This window comes from Eumetopias jubatus, unplaced genomic scaffold (genome assembly GCF_037043125.1).
Source record: "Eumetopias jubatus isolate StellerSeaLion01/CBP00866 unplaced genomic scaffold, mEumJub1_p1.0 scaffold_17, whole genome shotgun sequence".
Classification (NCBI taxonomy): Eukaryota; Metazoa; Chordata; class Mammalia; order Carnivora; family Otariidae; genus Eumetopias; species Eumetopias jubatus.
The window spans coordinates 80,957,565-80,979,032 of NW_028274823.1; the positions used below are offsets into that span (position 1 = coordinate 80,957,565).

Consider the following 21,468-nt stretch of genomic DNA (forward strand, 5'->3'; position numbering starts at 1 on the left):
ACATTATATAGGCCCCAGAAGAAGAAAGAGAGAAATGGGCAGAAAGCTTATTAAAATAATAAGAACAACAATAATAATAACAGCTGTAAACTTACCTAATCTAGGGAAAGAAACAGGCATTCAGATCCAGGAAGCCAAGTAAGTTCCAAAAGAGATGAATCCCAAAAGACCACACCAAGCACGTTATAATTGAATTGTCAGAAGTTGAAGACAGGGAGAGAATCTTAAAAGAGTGAGAAAAAGAACTTGCTATCCACAATGGAACCCCTATAAGACCATTAGCAAATTTTTCATCAGAGACTTTGCAAGTCAGAAGAGAGTGGCATGGTATATATATATATATATTCAAAGTGCTGAAAGGAAGGAAGGAAGGAAGGGAGGGAGGGAGGGAGGAAGGAAGGAAGGGAGGGAGGAAGGAAGGAAGGAAGGAGGGAGGGAGGAAGGAAGGAAGGAAAGAAGGAAGGAAGGAAGGAAGGGAGGGAGGGAGGGAGGGAGGGAGGAAGGAAGGAAGGAAGGAAGGAAGGAAGGAAGGGAGGGATGGAGGGAGGGAGGGAGGAAGGAAGGAAGGAAGGAAGGAGGGAGGGAGGGAGGAAGGAAGGAAGGAAGGAAAGAGGGAGGGAGGGAGGGAGGGAGGGAGGGAGGAAGGAAGGAAGGAAGGAAGGAAGGAAAGAAGGAAGGAAGGAAGGAAGGAGGGAGGGAAGGAGGGAGGGAGGGAGGGAGGGAGGGAGGAAGGAAGGAAGGAAGGAAGGAAGGAAAGAAGGAAGGAAGGAAGGAAGGAGGGAGGGAGGGAGGGAGGGAGGGAGGGAGGGAGGAAGGAAGGAAGGAAGGAAGGAAGGAAGGAAGGAAGGAAGGAAAAAAACCCCTGCCAACCAAGAATATTCAACCCAGCAAAGTTGCCCTTCAAAATTGAAGGGAAGATAGTTTTTCAGACAAGTAAAAGCTGAAGGAGTTTATCACCAGTACTAGATGAGCCTTATAATGAACATTAACGGGACTTCTTTAAGCTGAAATGAAAGGATGATAATAAGTAACAGGAAATTATGTGAAACTATAAAACTGGTAAGGTAAATATATAGTTAAATTCAGAATACTCTAATGTTTCACGGTGGTGGTAAATCTTGAGATTTCTTTTGTAAAGCTAGTAAAGAGCAATTGTGAAAGGAAAGGTAGGAAAGGAGAATCTGCTTGACCACAAAGCCTTTTGCATTTTAGTAATAAGTACTTCCAGCAGTTGAGAATGTGGAAATTGACTTCCTTGAAACTATAACTGTCTACCATTTAGAACATCTTCATTTACTTATACGTACCCCATTTGAGGACTACTCTCCTATCCAATACTTCAATTCCTTTTGCAATATCCCCCATTGTGCTCATCCAGGTTTTGTTTGAAGGTGTCCCAGTTGGAGAGCTACTTCATGAGGAAATGTGTTCCATTTTTAGATGTATCTACTTAAAATTATTCTTTAAATATCTTCTTTGAGTTAAGCCAGAATCTACTTTATAATTCCCATCAACTGATTTTAGTATACTGATATATCCCATTATTTTTCTCTCTTAAGGTCTTTTACATATTTGAAGATGGCTTTCATGTTTTCCTGAAGTTTTCTTCAGGTTGGAAATCTCTATCCCTCTTACGTATTCAAGTAAGATAATTTCAAGTTCACTTATCATCCTGGACATTTTTCTTTGGAATGGTACCCTTTTCTGAATGGTCCTCTTAAAATATGGGGTCCAGCATTGAACCTAGTATTCTAAATGTGATCTGACCAGTCTAAATAGTGTGGGACTATCACCTTTCTTGTTCTGCACACTGTAATTCATTTATCATAGCTTAGGTTTATATTTACTTTTTGTCTTGACAGCTCTATTATACTGTTAAATCTTAATGAACTTAAGGCCAAGTATAATTTTTTTTTCTTAAGTAGGCTCCACACGGGGCTTGAACTCACAACCCTGAATTCAAGACCTGAGCTGAGATCAAGAGTCAAACGTTTAACCAACTGAGCCACCCAGGCACCCAGGCCGAGTAAAATTCTAAGCTCTCTTTCTTTCCCTGATTCTGTAAAACTATTTTCTAGATACAAGGGTAAGACTTCAAATAACCTTGTCCACCTTTTTTGTTGTTGTTGTTAAATGTTTCAGTGACTTCTATTGAAATCTCTTAAACTCCTGATCTTAAAATAACCCAATGAAGCTATTCATCTTGATTTTATGCCATCTAAAAACTGTTAGATTTGCCATCAATGATTATTGAAGTTATCAATAACACAGTGAGGACAGAGCCATGCATCACACAAATAGACATCCTTTGCTGACTCACATGATATTTTTGTATTATTACAGTCATATTATACCATAAAAAAGCACTCTCTGAGAAAGTATTTTCAATACTGAAACTGCCCCACTGAATTACCATTCGGCCTATCTTAGTTTAAGCATTATCCTTGAAAGGTTTGTATACCTTCTAGGTAAACGGTGAGCTCTGTTCCTGAGAATTCTAACTTTGCTTCTAGTTGCCATGGACACTGTATTGACTATGACAATGTTTCTGCCCTCTTGGTGCTTAAATTCTATTAGGTAAACAATAAACAAGTAGGCAAAAAGCAAGATAACTTCTAAAAGTGAGTAAGTGACATGAAGAAAATTAAATAGGTTAGTGGAATAGAGTCACAGGGTGGTTGTTTTAAGTCAAATGGTTACAGAAGGCTTCCTTTAGATGACTTTTAAGAGGGACTTAAATGAGCAGAAATAGTCAGCCTTGCAAAGATCAGGAATAAGAACGAAGAGAAAAGGTCAAGGTGACTAGGAAGAGTAAATATAAACACACCTGTTCTAGCTATTGTGCAATCCTACTTTCTTTAGTTGTCTAACCATTCTCAAATTTCTCAGAAAGATACACTAGTGCCAGTAGCCAACGATTGACTTACAACCCTACAGTTATAGCTCTGGACTAATATAACCTACTCTGGAGGTTGGGGTTGGGGGCTAAGGTGGGTGGCTATACTAGTCCTTAAAGACTAATGAGAAATCACAAGCCACCATGGCTACCTCTATTCAGTGGTCATAACAATCCCAAATTCTATATAACTTTTTAAAGAACATATTGTTGATCACAGCAGAACAGGAAAAGAGCGAAGAATTAATGCAAATGAACAATTACTGGAAACACAAGTCAAAAAAGTATGCTCTGCACTCAAGAACCACATAAGCAAAGGCTTACTGCTTTCAGAGATATGTGGAAAATCTGAGGATATGTTTGGGGAACATAAGATAATTCTCTTTAGCTATAGCACAGGACATATGAAGATTACCAAGACAAGATATGAATATAGGTTGGGGAAATATCACTGAACACTTTTTATGCCAAGCAGTTGAACTTGATTCGGTATGAAACTGAGAGCCACTGCAAGTTTTCTGAGAGTAGGAGTGACCGAACCAGAAGCTCAGTGGAGAACACAGATGAGGAATGGAGAGCCTGTAGAAAGTCATTCTAATAATCCAGTTAAGAAGTAATGACTGCTTGGGGCACCTCGGCGGCTCAGTTGGTCAAGCATCCCCCTCTCGATTTCAGCCCAGGTCACAATCTCAGGGTCATGAAACTGAGCCCTGAGTCGGACTCCGAGCTCAGCACAGAGTCATTTTGAGATTCTCTCTCCCTGCTTCTCTGCCCCTCCCCACCCATGCTCTCTTCCTCAAAAAAAAAGTAAAGCTGGATTTTACTGGTGTAGAATTGCATGGGATTGAATACAAGAGACAGAGGGGAAGAGGTCAAAAAGACCAGAGGACTAATAGTTAACAAGAGTGGGAAAAGAGAAGCTACTGAAGATGACCATGAGGCTTTAGGCCTGATTATACAAGAAATGAGGAAGCAGGAGATGGTGGACATGAGCAGAACAGACTCAAAACAATGCAGGAGGACGTGCCCTGGTCTCATCCTTGAGATACTGTGTGAACTTGGGCAAACTCACTTTAACTTAGTGTCTGTATTTACATGATGTAAAATGCTGGTGGCAGAGGGCAGTCGAAATAGATTACCTCAAATCTCCTTTCCAGACAATTCTGAGATTTTTAGAATGTGGTTGTGAAATCTCTTAGACTGTAAACAGCTTTAAGGCAGGGATTGATTAACTTCTTTTGTCTAGCATATCAGCTTTATTTTGCTTATAAAAATAAATAAATTAGTAGATATATATGGACTTTCTAAAACATTTGAAATTAATAGAAAAATGTAAATCCATCTGTTTCCTCTCGACTTTCTAATACTGCGTATGTACTTGTCTCTGCGTATGTTTACAGAACTCTGGGATTTCACTAGTTTTGTAGCCAGTTTTTCAACATTATAGAATGAGTAATTTTCTATAGATCCTTAAACATTTAAAGCCATATTTTCTTAGTAGCTTCATTAAGAAGTTTGGATAGCCATAATCAAATCAGCTAAATCCCCTGTTGGTTGTAGACGTCAACGTTTCTAATAACATTGAGGTAAGTACGTTTTTATGTAAATGTTAATGTATATCTATCTATTATTTTCCCAAGATAAATGTCTAGACTTGGTGTGTCTCATTTAAAGGACACAGTTTTAGGGCTTTACATATGTTATCAAACTGTACTCCAGTTTGCTCACTATTTATATTTTGTCCTGCGCATTTTGTAGCATACAAGCTGTAAATAACTATGTATTTAATGTTTTTCTGTTCAGCTCCATCTTTTATTTTTATGTCTTTTTACAGGCTGTAATTCATCTATATTTTCTTGTCTTTTATCAGATATATGTAATATTGATCCATCACCAATTTGATGTATGGTAATTTTTTATGACGGGGACATAAAGTAAAACTAATCTTTAAATGTTTACATTGTCTACCATTGCCAACTTTCTTAGCACTTCTCATAGCTACTCAGTTTCTCTAATCTTCCAGGTGATAATTTATCTACAATCTAGGGTAATTGAATTCTTTATTTTTTAATAGTTCATAGCTCTCAAGGCTTTTTGTTGTTTCACTGAGAATTTCCAGGACAATGTTGGGGGGAAATCAACCAGTGAGAACGGCCTGCAACCTTGTCTTGCTCATCTTTATATCCCTGAGAGCATTTGGAATGTGTTCTGACCTAGAAATAATTTACTGAACAGCTGAGTGATCTCAAGTTTTCTCGTGAACCAAACCACCGCAATCGTCACAGACCTGACACGCTGATGTTACTGTTCCCATTTCGCAGATGGAGAAACTGAGGCTCAGGGTTACAGGACAGCCACAGAGCTCGGGGCCAGTCTGAGGACCGCCCCGGTATTCGCACGTGCTTCTGGAGGAGGGGAGCAGCGGCCTCCCGCGCCTCGCGGGTGCGAGCCCTCCCCGCGCACTGCCGGACTGGGGTGTCACGCCCGCAGCGACTCCGGCCCGGGGTGGGGGGCGGTGCTCCCACGCTCCATCCTGCATCCCTGCCCCGCTCGGCGAGGCCAGGGGCGGCCCGCCCCCCCAACCGCGGCGCGCTCGCCTCCCGTCTGCCCCCTGCAGGCCGGCCGCCGGGGCTGCGCGCGGGCGGGGCGGGCCTGGAGCGCGGAGCCCGAGAGCGGGGCGCGGCCTCGCCGCGAGACCCCGGGCCATGGCGCGGGTGCTCATCGTGGGCGCCGGGCTGACGGGAAGCCTGTGCGCAGCGCTGATCAGGAAGGAGTTGCCCCGTCCTGTGCACCTCGCGGTGTGGGACGAGGCTGGGGACTCAGGTGGGTCGTCGGGCGGTCGAAACCTGGGAAAGGAAGCCGGCGCCTGCGGGCGGCCCACCCCGGGAGGTCTGTGGGAGAATCCAGCCACCGCGGCCGGCACCTCCCGGCGGCGACCTGCCGGGTGCGCGCCCGGTCACGTGCCCGGAGCCTCCAGATCCCCGGAAAGGCCCGAGGCGGGCGGGAGTGGGCGGTGACCCCGGCGCCGCGCGGGGAGCGGGGCGGTGGGAGGAGCCCCGCGGGGCAGGGAGGGAGGGGCAGGAGGAGCCCCGGGCAGGAGAAGGGGGGGAGCGGGGAGTGTGGGAAGATGCCCGCGCGGGGTCAGGAGCGGGAGGAGGGAGGAGGCCCGGGCAAGAGGAGTAGGGGTGGGTGGGCGGGGAGCGGGAGGAGCCCCGCGCGGGGTCAGGGAGGAGGGAGGAGCCCCGGGTAGGAGGGGGGGGCAGTGGGAGAGGGACCCCGGGTCAGGGTCCGGGAGGAGCGGGAGGAGCCCCGGTCAGGAAGATGGGTGGTGGGCGGAGAGCGGGAGGAGCCCCGCGCGGGGTCGGGGAGGAGGGAGGAGCTCCGGGTAGGAGAAGGGGGGGCGCAGGGGCTGTGGGAAGATCCCCGCGCGGGGTCAGGAGCGGGAGGAGGGAGGAGGCCCGGGCAAGAGGAGTGGGGGGTGGGTGGGCGGGGAGCGGGAGGAGCCCCGCGCGGGGTCGGAGAGGAGGGAGGAGCCCCGGGAAGGAGAAGGGGGGGCGCAGGGGCTGTGGGAAGATCCCCGCGCGGGGTCAGGAGCGGGAGGAGGGAGGAGGCCCGGGCAAGAGGAGTGGGGGGTGGGTGGGCGGGGAGCGGGAGGAGCCCCGCGCGGGGTCGGAGAGGAGGGAGGAGCCCCGGGAAGGAGAAGGGGGGGCGCAGGGGCTGTGGGAAGATCCCCGCGCGGGGTCAGGAGCGGGAGGAGGGAGGAGGCCCGGGCAAGAGGAGTGGGGGGTGGGTGGGCGGGGAGCGGGAGGAGCCCCGCGCGGGGTCGGAGAGGAGGGAGGAGCCCCGGGAAGGAGAAGGGGGGGCGCAGGGGCTGTGGGAAGATCCCCGCGCGGGGTCAGGAGCGGGAGGAGGGAGGAGGCCCGGGCAAGAGGAGTGGGGGGTGGGTGGGCGGGGAGCGGGAGGAGCCCCGCGCGGGGTCGGAGAGGAGGGAGGAGCCCCGGGTAGGAGAAGGGGGGGCGCAGGGGATGTGGGAAGATCCCCACGCGGGGTCAGGAGCGGGAGGAGGGAGGAGGCCCGGGCAAGAGGAGTGGGGGTGGGGTGGGCGGGGAGGGGAGGAGCCCCGCGCGGGTCAGGGAGGAAGGAGGAGCCTGGGGTAGGAGGAGTGGGGGCAGGGGGAGAGGGAGCCCTGGTCAGGGTCCGGGAGGAGCGGGAGGAGCCCCGGGCAGGAGGAGGGGGTCAGGGGAAGTGGGAAGATCCCCGCGCGGGGTCAGGAGCGGGAGGAAGGAGGAGGCCCTGGCAAGAGGAGTGGGGGTGGGTGGGCGGGTAGCGGGAGGAGCTCTTCTTGGGGTTAGGGAGGAGGGGGGAGCCCTGGGTAGTTGGAGGAGGGCAGGAGGAGAGGGAGCCCGGATCAAGTCCCGGGGGAGCAGGAGGAGCCCTGAGCAGGAGGAGTGGGGGTGGGGGCGCGGGGAGCGGGAGGAGCCCCCCTCCCCGCGTCAGGGTCGCTCAGCGCCTGCAAGGAGCTCTGGCAGTTTGCCCAGCTTGGGCCTTCCGCCACCACCGCTGGTCAGCGGGCTTTTTTCTTGGTCTGGCCATGCCCTCCCTGCCTTCCCATCGGGAGGATCCCAAAGTACCCTTGGACCGGGACGAAGATCTAGTTTACAGACTCCTCTTTTTCTCAGTAAACCCGATTGCAAGAGTGATTCATTCTGACATTTCTTGGCGTTATTTCGTTTTATGTTATCCATGCACCCATTCCTTTTGTTTAAATGTGTGAATCCAGGGGCTAGGCACAGCGCTGAACACCGCTGCACTCTTCGTGTGTCCTCTTTAAAAATACCTCACGGTGACCACATTGTCTCTGTGAACTACTTCCTGGCAAAGCCCAAAACTGAACCAGAAAAGCACAACAAAGTCCTTTTTTAAAAAATACAGCCAGAATCCATTTGGCCTAACCTGAGGTGAATAATTGAGGCGTGAATTGCAGAAGGTTTCCTTCTGACGCACTAAGATGTTTCCTGTGAATGAATCCAAGGGGGAAGAATGACTACCGCCAGGAGTCCCTGCAATCCAGAGAGCACAGTTGACTTGGGTGCCCAGTACATCACCTGCACACCTCATTACGCCCAGCAACACCAAAGGTGAGTTAGTTGAAAGGGGAGGAGTCATTCTTGGTGACCGTAGGATGTAAAAAGGTAGAAATCATCCAGTTTTAACAGGGTGACACGTTGCTTCTTGTCATACAGTGAAGATATAAATAATATTATCATTGTTGATGGCGTTAGCAGCAAGAGGCAGGGAGTCCTACCTCCTGGTGTGGTCCTGAAGGTCACCTGAGATGCTACATCCTGAGGGCTCAATTTAAATATGAATTACTGTGTTGTGTTGAGGAAGAGACAACTAGTCAGTCTTCACCAAATTCAAAATGGGTGGACTGCATACCTTTCTATCTTCACTGACCTTTAATTTTGAGAGATACAAGAAAATAGGCCTTCAGCTAATGTCAGCAGAAGATTTATGGATTCTCAAAACGTTTCTGTTCTTCACCAGAATTATGGTTTATTAATTTTTTTGAAGTACGCTCTAGGCCCCACGTGGGGCTTGAACTCACGACTCCCAAGATCAAGAGTCGCGTGCTCTACTGAATTATGTTTTATTAACACGAAACATACATTGAGTTGACCATATGAAGATTTTTAGTTATTTAGAATGATTACTCTAAGAATTCTTGGAAGAAAATACAGTGTTTTTAAGCTAACTGACCGTGGTATATAATTATATCATATATATTGATTTCTTTCAGTTTTTATGTTGACCTGTTAGCTCTTGGCATTTTGAAGCCTCTGACCTCTCCTATTGAAGGGATGGTGATGAAAGAGGGAGACTGTAACTTTGTGGCACCTCAAGGAGTTTCTTCAATTATTAAGCATTACTTGGACGAATCAGGTGGGGATGGGATTTGCTCTGCTTTCTTTTAAAATTGGCACTTAAAGATAAAAGTCGTATACATAATTAAATATTAATACTATAAAGAAAGTTATAAAATAGGTGTTCTCCTCTTCACCACTCAATAGCTAATTTTCTTTTCCTAAAGTAATCCCTAATAACAGTTTTCAGTGTATGCTTCTAGAAAAAAGTTTGTGCATCTCTTGATTTACATGACTGCCTCTATTTATTTATTCATGTATGTGTATATTTATTCTTTTTAAGTATACAAATGGGATTATTTTTCATAAACCGACACCTTGTTTGGTCTGTTCATAATAAATCAGTCCTCGCCTCCCCGTTTTCTATCTGTCTACCTCCTATTGGTTCTGTTTCTCTGGAGAAGCCTAATACAGCCTAGACTGAATCAAATCTTAGGTCTGTTTTCATAACAACAAATTCAGTATGCTTCTTTCTTTTCAATGCCTGTTCAGTGTTACATTATTTATAAATAAACATACATTGTATATGTAAGCATTAGCTTTCTGGAAAATATTTAGGTTGTTGGTGGGGGTGAGGGGTTGTTTTGGTTTTAGCTAATACAATATGACTGCACTGTCTAACCCTGACACGCTGCTGTAAGTATATCTGTAGGACCAATTTCTAACAGGACAGTAGCTCTGTCAGATGGTATTGTGAATTTTTAATTAAGCTAGGTGGTGCCGTCTATTGCTCTTAAAGAATATCTCATCAACAGTGAATGAGGAGGCGCCTGGGTGGCTCAGTCGGTCAAGCATCAGACTCTTGGTTTTGGCTCAGGTCATGATCTCAGGGTGGTGAGATGGAGCCCCACGTCGGGCTCTGAGCTCACTGGGGAGCCTGCTTCTCCCTCTCCCTCCACCCCTCCCACTTTTCTTTCTCTCTCTCTCTCTCAAAGAAATAAATAAATCTTTAAAAAAATTTTTAAAAATTTTTTAAAAAGCAGTGAATGAGAATATCTCTTTCTATACATGTTGATATTATGGAGATTTTTAATTTTTGCCAGTGTGATCGGTTCAAGCTGGTGTCTTTTTGTGTTTTGATTTGTATTTACATAATTATGAGTGAGTTTATGCATCTTTATGTTTTTAGCGAGCTCTTTCCATCTTTTTTCTGTGACTTTCTTATTTATAACCTTTGCCCATTTTCTATTAGGATTTTCATTTCTTCTTTATATGTTTCTGAATGTTTTGAAAATGACCTTTTTTAAAAAGATGATAAATGATCTTGGATGAGAAATTGATTTATTTTTTTATTTTTTAAATTTTTTGAAATTATTTTTTAAAGATTTTGTTTATTTTTGTGAGAGAGAGAGAGAAAGAACACACACAAGGCGGGTTGGGGGGTAGAGGGAGAAACAGACTCTCCGCTGAGCAGGGAGCCTGATGCAGGACTCGATCCCAGGACCCTGGGATTACGATCTGAGCCGAAGGCAGACGCTTAACCAGCTGAGCCACTCAAGCACCCAACAATTTATTTTTTTTAAACAGAAGTAAATTTCTTGATGAATCATAATTAAGTAAATTGCCCAATTCAAGATCACTGACGAAAGGTGCTAAGAAGTTTTGTTTCAAAAGCTATTTGTAGAATAATTACCGTTTTGATTTTCTTCATCAACTTTTACTTATTGAGAAGTCCAAGAATCCCTGATAGCAGGCAAGGGAGACATCAGTGAGATTGAATATACATACAGTATGGGAACATAGTAGAGGTCACTCTGGTTAGACCATTTCTCCATCTAGAATTGAGTCTACAATGGTGTATTACTCAGGATATTCCAGAGAAACAGAGCCAAAAGGAGGTAGATATAATAGGATATATGTGTGTGTGTCTGTGTGTGTGTGTGTGTGTATATACATATATATATATATAATAGGATATATTCATATATATATGACTTATTATAAAGAATTGGCTCATGTGATTATGGAAGTTGGCAAGTGTCAATATCTTCAGGATGAACTGGCAAGTTGGAGACAAAGGAAGAGATGATTTTTCAATTCAAATCTGAATACAAGGGGAAAAAACCCCAAAAAAACCCTTGTCCCAGTTTGAAGGCTGTCAGTCAGGAAGAATTCTTCACTCTTGGGGAGGGTCAGTCTTTTTGTTTTATTCAAGCCAATGACTGGATAAGAGCCATCTACATTAGGTAGGGAGGGTAAACTGCCTTAGTCTACCAATTTAAATGTTACTGTCATCCAAAATCACCCTCAAAGACAGACCCAGAATAATGTTTGACCAAAATCTGGACACTCCATGACCCAAACTATTGCTTAAAATTAACCATTACAGAATGTGATACCATTGGATATTTTGTAGAATGTCACCAATCAGCTTCATAGATTGCCTCCATATAACGTTTAAAAATTTCATTTCCATCATGATTTGACCCAGTTTGGATGTGCATGTTTACTGAAATCCTCGAGTACTTACTAACCGTATTATTTATCTATCCATCCATGCATGCACACATCCATTCAGTAAACACTTGCTGAGTACTTGCTGTATGCCAGACACTGTTTTAGATGCTAAGGATACAAGAACCAAAGTCCTTGCCCTCTTATAGCTGATGTTCTGGCAGAGGGACAGTCCTTGAATACAGAGTACCTACATCCTTCTTTTGGGAGGTGTTTGGGAGGAGATATGTTTTATCTTACAATTTTGCTTTGGAAGCTCTTGGGAAAAGAGGTCATATTTAATTATTTGTGGCTCACATAAAATTTAACAGTACCCCTGTATGTACCAGGTAGCTATCATGATATATAGATTTCTGTATCTAATTCTATATATGTATATGTAACATACATATATTAGAGTTGTTAAATATATTTAATATAGTTAAATATATTTAATATAGTTATATATATTAGGTGATTATCAGTTTTAATTTAACCAATTCTTAGTAAAAACCTGTTTATATTTTCAATTTGTACAGCCTCTTGAGACAATGATTTTATAGATTTTTTTTATCACTATGTAAAATATTATTTACTTCAAAACGTAATTTTTAAAAAAGATTACATACTGGAAGAAAGTTTGGAAGACACAGAAAAATAGCAAGAAAAATGTCACTATAGACATCAACAATAAGTCCATTTTGTGACCTACTTTCTGCTTTTTAAAAAAATGAATTTTTATATAATTGAGTTCAAGGTCTGTATAATTTGAGTTTATATAAATGATTTGTTTATTTTAATATTATCTTTGTAATACTTCAAGTCTTTTCCCCTCTTTACCCAGATCTGTTGTTATAGAATATATAGACCTTATCTGTACTATTTTAAATTTTACAATTGTATCCTTTTAAACATCCTTTAAACTTCTGTAAAGCTTTCTCTCCACTAAATGGTCCACCAAAGTGTTTTAGTGTTTCCACAACATAAGTGAGAGAGTTTTTGGAATCAGAATGACCTGGACTGAAATTAACGTTCTGCCACCCCTTCCTAGCTATGTAATAATAGGAAAGTTTAAAAATCTATACCCTGGTTCTTTCACTGGAAAAATGAGAGTAATAACAGTACCCACCACAAAGTGTTATCGTGAGGACTAAGGGATATAATGCATTCATTGTCAACCCAAGCAAATAGTAGGCTAGGTAAAGAGGAACCTCTTGATAAATGTTGGTTTAAAAAATAATCTCCTTGAATGAAGTTGACCTTTGCATAAGAACCCAAATTGTGAAGTCATTCCAAAAATACTCTACAGTTTGGAATCGATAAAGTTTGCAACCCCGCAATCTGTTGGACGAACCAGTAGTCGTTTAGATTGGACCCGCCTTCCAGGGAAATTATCTGTATGGGATATGTCTAATCATGTGTGCTTTAGAATGCGTTCAAATCTCTAAAGCCAATATTTAACTAGAACAACTTCCCAGAACAGCGGCCTGAACCGCAGGGATGCTGATCCAGTAGGTCTGGCTTAGGTCTCAGAATGTGCATTTCTAACGGGTTCTGAGGTGCTGCTGGTACTGCTGGTCTGGGGTCCACACTTAAGAGAACCACTGACATACCCCTCGCAGAATATTTTGGGACCATTAGGATACATGTCCAAGACATGTGGCCAGGTATGGGGAATTTCTAGGTCAGTAGACTTCAGTTCCCTGAAACACACACACCTGCTCACCATGACCAATAACCATGCAGAGCTCTTTCCCAAGGGAATATTATGTGAAAACACAACAGAATAAAGCGTATAAAATAATTTGACTTACTAGAGGTCCAGATCAGGGCCAGGACCAGAGTGAGGCGAGTAAGTTGACCAGGTCGGGGTGAGACATTCTAAATAAATAGAACCAGGTGAGGGGAAACTGTTCAGGGTGGAGTGGAGACATGGGTAGGAGTTGGAAGCTCCAGTTATCTGCACCTTCCCTAAGCAGGGGCCTTAGGGAAAGCCTCAGGCAGGTTGGAGGCTGTTTCCTAGCCCGTGCTCTCATCTATGAACAGAACGATGCTAGTTGGCCTGAAAGAGATGGACCCCTGGGCCTAGTGAGCACCTCGTTCCTTCCAATATATTTGCCTTTGATTTAAAAAATGTGAACGTTTACAATGTTGTCTCAGGATTATTCCAGGGACAGTGAAGGTGTCTGAGCTCTGGAGACATGACGTGGAAGAAGGGGGTTTTTCAGATAGATTAGACATACCTGAAACATGCAGATATTTCGAATCAATGTCCGAATGATGGTGGAGGGACCTCATAGGTGAGGAGCATCACACTGAGCTGGAGGACCCGCAGGAAGGAAGCTTCAGGGCCCAGGGTGGACCTAAGCCAGATTTTGAGTGGCTAGGATCATGAGGTGTCCCCGGTAATGATGAACAGGATCTTCCAACGGGCTATTTTATTATTTATTATCTTCTTCTTTATTATAATTTCTTCCTTTTCTGTTCCTGAGGCTGCATAAAAGTAGATTTGTTTTTAAATTAAGTTTTCTGAAAGTTGACATGTGTGGGAAGTGCTTGGTCCCAAGGAGACTTAGTGATCCAGTTATATTTTCTTATCTTTTGGTTTACAGTCCCTGATTCATTCTCTTCAACAGGTACTTATTAAATCCCTGGTATGTGCTGAGTACTCTACTGCATATGCGATACGGTATTCACAGAAACAAAACAGGCATAGTTCCTTCCCTGTGGGCTCACAGATTAATAGGGAAGAAAATATTAATCAAATAACTACTCAAGTAGTTACCAAAATATTTTGGTGATAAAGAAGAAAAGTGCAATGAGAGGACATTCTCGATTGTATTTCTCCTAATTCCAGTTCTTAATGAAGGTAACTGATCCACCAACGAGGGCTAGGATTTCTTTCACAGACCCCTTTTTCAGGTTTAAGAGGGAATCGTAATTTCTTTAATAGGGGAATATGGCTCTTCTCGCTATTTCTAGAATTGTTAACGCCTTCACTAAAGTGTATTCCTGCTCTACGAAGGTCGTGAGCTTTAGATTCGGGTGGATATAGTTTTATATCATGGAGTGACATCTCTGAATTTGTTTCCTTGTTTGTGAAATTAATTGATACTATGTATATCAAGTACTTATTATAGTCTTGGCATATAGTAGCTGCTTAATGAAAGACAGCTGGGATTCCTGGTATTGATTGTAGCAGTAGGGTTTTGTACCCAGGGGCGGGCATCGATCCCAAGGTCCAAGGTGCCAGAAGGAGAGGAATTTCTACAGAATGAGAAAGGGAACCCCTAGAAGAGAGACTTCACTGTTTAATTCGCCTGAATGGATTCAGCGTGTGACTCTTCTGTTTCTCCTCGTTCATACTGGAAATCCTGATTATGTGAACATGACTTCGCTTTTGGAACAGGTGCTGATGTCTACTTCAGACACTGTGTGACCCAGATCAACCTGCGAAATGACAAGTGGGAAGTCTCCAAGGACAAAGGTCCCCCCGAGCTGTTTGACATTGTTGTCCTCACGATGCCAGTTCCTCAGATTCTGCAGCTTCAAGGTGACGTCGCAAACTGTGAGTCCCGGCCTGCGCCGTCCACCTGAGAGCGGGGCTCCTCTCATGGGGGGTTCACTGTGAGCCCCGGCCTGCGCCGTCCACCTGAGAGCGGGGCTCCTCTCATGGGGGGTTCACTGTGGGCCCCGGCCTGCGCCGTCCACCTGAGAGCAGGGCTCCTCTCATGGGGGGTTCACTGTGGGCCCCGGCCTGCGCCGTCCACCTGAGAGCGGGGCTCCTCTCATGGGGGGTTCACTGTGGGCCCCGGCCTGCGCCGTCCACCTGAGAGCGGGGCTCCTCTCATGGGGGGTTCACTGTGGGCCCTGGACTGCGCCGGGGGTTCAGTTATACCGAATTCAGTATAAGTCTCTTAGCAAACGGTGTATTATGGATTCTATTGATTTGCGTGTTTTAAAAACTGATACTATGGCCTTGTTCGTGATATTAGTCTAGGTCAAACTGAAACCCATGAAATTTTTTTTAACCAGTAAAAACTTGAACATTTTTCTTACTGCCCTTGCCTTTAAGAAATAAATGTTTTTGAGGGACATGCAGTTGCTTGGCCTAAGAGAAGCGCAGTCTCTTGGTGGCCATTCTGGAGATAAGAAGATTTTTATGATACAAGAATTAATTACATCGGGTACCTGGGTGGCTCAGTCGGTTAAGCATCTGCCTTCGGCTCAGGTCATGATCTCAGGGTCCTGGGATCGAGTCCCACACTGGGCTCCCTGCTCAGCGGAAATCCTCCCTCTGCCCCTCCCCCTGCTTGTGCTCTCTTTCTCTCATTCACTCACTCTCTCAAATAATTAAATAAAATCTTAAAAAGAAAAGTAAAGAATTGATTACATCAACCCCTGACAGACCTCATCTTGGATTGCTCTCGAGTGTGAATCTCATGTTCTTGCCTGGGCTTGGGACTTGTTGGAGCACCTTTTACCTGGCTTCTCCCCCTCCTTTTTTAATTTTAATTTAATTTTAATTTTTTTTTAGATTTTATTTACTTGGAGAGAGAGAGAGAAAGAGAGAGTGAGTGGGAGGGAGAGGGAGAGACAATCTGAAGTAGACTCCATGCTGAGTGCAGAGCCTGACATGGGGCTTGATCTCATGACCTTGAGATCATGACCTGATTCGAAACCAAGAGTTGGACGCTCAGTTGACTGGACCACCCAGGTGCCCCCTCTCACTCCTTTTTTTTTTTTTTTACAAACAGCTTTGAGATATTTGGTACAAACAGACCAATACAGTTCATCTATTTAAAGTGTACATTTCCATGGTATTGGGTATACTTACCTATATATGCAGTCGTCACCACAGTCAACTTAGGAACATTTTCATCACCTTGAAAAGAAACCCCATATCCTAAAGCATTCGACTCCATCCCTCTATCTCTATCTCTGTCCTGGCCCTAAGCAAACAATAATCTACTTTGTGTCTCGATAGATTTCCCTATTTCCTGGATTCTTTTTTTTTTTTTTAAGATTTTATTTATTTATTTGACAGAGAGACACAGCAAGAGAGGGAACACAAGCAGGGGGAGTGGGAGAGGGAGAAGCAGGCTTCCCGCGGAGCAGGGAGCCCGATGCGGGGCTCGATCCCAGGACCCTGGGATCATGACCTGAGCCGAAGGCAGACGCTTAACGACTGAGCCACCCAGGCGCCCCCCTATTTCCTGGATTCTTAAGAAAAGCTGTTCTTTGGCTCTGCTTTGCCTCACTGACTTTTCCCTGTCTCCCATCATGTCTGGCTGAGCCTGACACCGCAAAGTCATTGACTTCTAGAAAATACTTAGCTTGCCTTGAAGGGGTTCCTTTTGCTTCCTTCCTTGAGCTCTTGCTTCAGAGAGATCATATATTCCTTTACTGTTTTCAGGTCATTGCCTCAGTGTTTGTTGGACTAATCTGCTTCCGGCCAAATTTTTCTGAAATGTATTTTTCATCAGCTCATTTGTTAGTTCTGTTACGTTCTGTTGTCCTCCTTATTTTGTCTGCATCTGTCCCTCTCTGATTGTTACCCATCTTTCCACGGCTCTATTTCTGTCGACTTCACGAAGAATAGTGTTGTCAGGAAAGGCCAGACATTTCAGTAAAAGTAGGTTGCTAGTGATCATAACGATTGGATGCTACTGATCATTAATATAATAATATTTTTATTAACATGGAAAGATTCCACAGTATTTTTAAACTAGAAAAGGTGTGTAGATGCATCTGTTTCTTTTCCATCTACCAAAAATAGTTTGACAGAAACATATTGTTATTGCTTGAAGATGATTTTCATTTTCTTCCTTAAAATTTTTTGAATAGTCATAACTTTAAAAAAAAATAGGGAGAGTTTACTTTGACTATAAAAAATGGTACTGTTGATACCATTTAAAAAAATATACCACGCTGAAAAGGAAATAGAACTTTTCTCCTTTTCCTTTTTATTGGAGGTGTATAGTGGGATATGTAGGCTCTTTATGACGAAAACATTTACGAGGGACACCTGGGTGGCTCAGACAGTTAAACGTCTGCCTTTGGCTCAGGTCATGGTCCCAGGGTGCTGGGATCGAGCCCCACGTTGGGCCTCTGCTCAGCAGGGAGCCTGCTTCCCCTCTCCCCAACCCCTCCCCTCACTCATGCTCTCTCTCTCAAATAAATAAATAAAATCTTAAAAAAAAATAAAACGTTTACAAACGATTGACTTGGTACGCTTTACTGAGCGTAGGGTCTTTGGGTTTTGTATTGGCTCAAATCAGAATTGGACCCCATGCAAATAAGTCTGTGTTTAGTTCATTGTTATGAAAAAAGCCACCCTGGCCGTAAAGGGTTAAAACAAAATGTCCAACAATAACCCTCTACCACCTATGGGTCTAAAACAAAGGGATGATTTATTTATTTATTTATTTGAGAGGGGGGAGAGAGAGTGCAAGCGGAGGGGCAGAGGGAGAGGGAGAGGATCTCAAGCAGACTCCCCACTCAGCCCTGAGCCCGATGGGCTGAGATCCTGACCTGAGCCGAAATCAAGAGTCAGACACTCAACCAACTGAGCCACCCAGGCGCCCCTAAAACAAAGGGATTAAAAACATCTGCTTTCTCTTTAAACTGTAAATCTCAACACTGAGCTCAGTATGAGGATTGTTAATGTCTTCTTGTCTGTGTTTTCCGGAGAGACTTAGATACCTGCTTGTTTGATTATGACCGGGTTACGTCGTAGGTCCCTCGAGGAAGACCTCCATCTACAAAGCCGCGTGCTGCCACCTCGTGGAGCCTCTGTGTATTGCAGTTCCCCTCAATTTTTAAACTAGAGTGGACTCTGAAGGTGAGGCAATAGAATATACATAAAACTGTGACTCTAAGTCACAAAACCCCAGTGTCACAGGGAAATAAACTTAGGCCCACGATAACTGACTAACCTACCCAGGAGTGCCTAGCTAGTCAGTGACAGGCCTTGCCTTCCTACAAACTGTGAGCAGCCCCAAGCCTTTGCTTTCTTTGCATTTCCTTCTCATTCCGCCCCGCTTCTAAATCAGGTCTGCCCTCTTGGATCAGGACAAATACCATCTCTTATGTGAAAGACTTCCCTGTTGATTACACGTGGTCTGGATTTTTCCCTACCCAGTGCTCTCTCCTTATTTTGCTTTTTACAGAAGACACGGAACTACTTTTTTTTTTTTTTGATAATTACTTATTTATTACATTATTCCAGGTGGACCCATGTAGACCACCTCTTATAATTCGTGATTCACCTCCCGGCTCTATAACTGTGCTGCTCTGTATGCATTAATATCACAGGATTATCTCCCTTAATCCTCACAACGATCCTAAGACATTATTATTATGATGATTATTTCCATTCTTGGTATTTCCATGCTCGGATGTGAACCTGTTGGTGAGACTCCAGAGCCCATACTCTTAACTGCTTACACCCGGTTATCCTGGACATACTTCACCTTAGACCGCCTGTTGCTAATGATTTCCTGTAGGGATGAGTTCCCGTAGTGTCCTGCGCACTCCCGATCACCGTGTTTTCTGAACGTGCCTGATGAAGATCGCTGATGAAAAAAATTTAAGGGGCGCCTGGGTGGCTCAGCCCGTTAAGCAGCTGCCTTCGGCTCAGGTCATGATCTTGAGGTCCTGGGATCGAGCCCCACATCCGGCTCCCTGCTCAGCGGAGAGCCTGTTTCTCCCTCTCCATCTGCCTGCCACTCTGCCTACTTGTGCTCTCTCTCTCTGTCAAATAAATAAATAAAGTCAAAAAAAAATTTAAGGGGTGCTTCTGAGAAGATTTTGATTCCTAGGGTTTGGGTAGGGCCCAGGAATCTGCATCTGTAATCAGCACCCCTCCTGGTTACATCTGGGATTCTGTCTTATTTAACACTCATCGGAGTTCATTGTGACTCCTGTTTTTCAGTGTCTTCACGGAGCCATAAAAATTCACGAGGAAAGGGGTCCCGTGGCCACTCTGTCCCCACCCAGCATCAAATACCATGTGACACACGGATGCACACACCATTGGCTGAAGGAACAGCATCTGTTTTAATCCCCAACTTGATTATAAGCTCTTTGTGGTCAGATGACCTTGGAGTCCACTGGTTTGGGCTTGGTTCCCCGTTTGGCTGCTGGGGTAAAAGGGTGACGCTTGGGTAGACCAGGGAGTTTCAAGACTGGACGGGACCTCGGGCTCATTGCTTCTTCCACACTGACTTTATTATTTTTTTTTTTTAAAGATTTTTTATTTATTTATTTGACAGAGAGAGACAGCGAGAGAGGGAACACAAGCAGGGGGAGTGGGAGAGGGAGAAGCAGACTCCCCACCGAGCAGGGAGCCCAGTGCGGGGCTCGATCCCGGGACCCCGGGATCATGACCTGAGCCGAAGGCAGACGCTCAATGACTGAGCCACCCAGGCGCCCCCACACTGACTTTAGAGATGAGGACTTTCAGATGTGATCTGCCTTCTACATGATCACACAATTTCGTGGGGACCACACAGGAGAAAGTGTGGCTGAGGAAAAGGCACCTTTCAAATATCCTTATTGTCTTGATTTCATGTTTCCTACACATTTATTTATTATTCATTTATTTATTTTAAAATACTTATTTATTTGGGGGGGAGGGGCAGAGGGAGAAGGAGAGAGAGAATCCAAAGTAGGCGTCATGCTCAGCACAGAACCCCCGAGGGGCTCGGTCCCACGACAGCAAGATCATGACCTGAGCGAAAACCAAGAGTCAGACAGTTAACCGGTTGAGCCCCCCGGGCGCCCCCATGTTTCCTACACATTTAAATAGAACTCTTCATTGGGCTGTAATGGGGCATCTGGGTCTGAATCCACATACGGGGATTCCCTGCCCGAGTTGTCAGCTCCTCCGCTAGGAGCGAAGCAGAGGCAGTGGAGAGACTGCGGGGTGAACAGTGTAGAATAAAGTGGGTGGGACGTGGTGAGTGACTCTCAGGCACGAGAAGCATGGAAGGTTCCGCTGCGCGTGCCGTGCTGCCTCCCACATGCCTAGATGGAAGGAACGTGTACCTTAAAGGTCTCCTGATGGATATGTTTCCTTAATGGTTTGGTATGCTGTCTCCCATCCTTAACACCAGAATGGTCGTTTATTTTTTTGAGATAGAAAGGAACGAACGAACGAGCCAGGTCAGGTACTGGCACCTCGGGGAGCACCCCCCTTCCTCCCCTTGTATGCTAGGGAGCACTCCCTCCTGCTCCCACCAGATGACTGCCCGGAGGTGAGAACCGTGTTCATCTGAGCAGAAACATGGGAAGATACCCCCCGGGGGGGAAACATGCTAGTCCTTCCCTGCCTTGACCCCACGAAACACTGCTAATTTTAGACCAGAGACCTCAAGCTGCCTGACGTTACAAGAGGTGAATGAATGAGAGCAAAAGGTCTACACGGAACCCATCAGAAGGGTCCCTAAGAGGAAGCCGAGGGAGAGGCAGGGACAGTCATACAGTTAGTCTCCGTCCTTCAGGAATCCCGGTCTACTCCGGGCCCCTGGAATGAACCATACATTCTTCGTGCATTTGCTCCTAAAGCTCCCCTTGCCTGGAATACTGGGACACGTGCTCTGGTCTCCATCCTTCGGGACCCAGCCCCGGGCCCGTGAATTCCCGGGCTTCTCTGACAGCTCTGTTCTTCAGGGGAAGTGTCTCAGGACTTCTCCAGCACTGCTTCTTTATACTCATTTAGCTCTTGGCATCGGCTCTCCTGCCGAGGAAGTTAAGAGCACTGACGGAGGGAGCCAGAGTTTGTAACCGAGCCGTGCCACTCACAGTCTGAGTGATTTGGGGCAAGCTACTTAACCTCCCTGAGCTCTTGTGTACAAAATGAGGATAACAAACATGATCTACACGTGGGATCATAGTGAAGACTCAGTGAGACACTCTGAGTACAGACCTTGTCAGGGCACTGAACCCATAGTAAGCACATTGCTGTTATTAATACTCTTGGTGACTTCTTAATGTCTGTGACGTCTTTACCACTAGGGAAAAGGCCTGGGTGTCTGTTTAAGGGGTGGAATGCTTGGTGTTGGGGATTAGGGCAGCCAGACAAATCCCGTGTATCAGTAAGGGTATTGGAAACACAGTGGGGATCATTGCTTTGCCCTTATGCAAAACAACGGCATCTTTGTATCCAGAACACTGTGTGGTCAACTTGCGTTAGAATCTACAACACTACGG

At 45.2% G+C, this 21,468-nt stretch overlaps 1 protein-coding gene across 1 annotated transcript in view; it reads left to right on the top strand.

Annotated features, from left to right (window-relative positions):
* Positions 1-5,586: 5,586 nt before the first annotated feature.
* RNLS (renalase, FAD dependent amine oxidase) overlaps positions 5,587-21,468 on the top strand; it is a 268,120-nt gene continuing 252,238 nt past the window's right edge. Inside the window, exons 1-4 of the mRNA XM_088019871.1 lie at positions 5,587-5,719; positions 7,929-8,034; positions 8,697-8,839; positions 14,663-14,821. Of these exons, the coding sequence (XP_087875997.1) occupies positions 5,602-5,719; positions 7,929-8,034; positions 8,697-8,839; positions 14,663-14,821 (526 nt within the window). The 5' untranslated portion in view covers positions 5,587-5,601. The remainder of the gene's footprint in view (positions 5,720-7,928; positions 8,035-8,696; positions 8,840-14,662; positions 14,822-21,468) is intronic.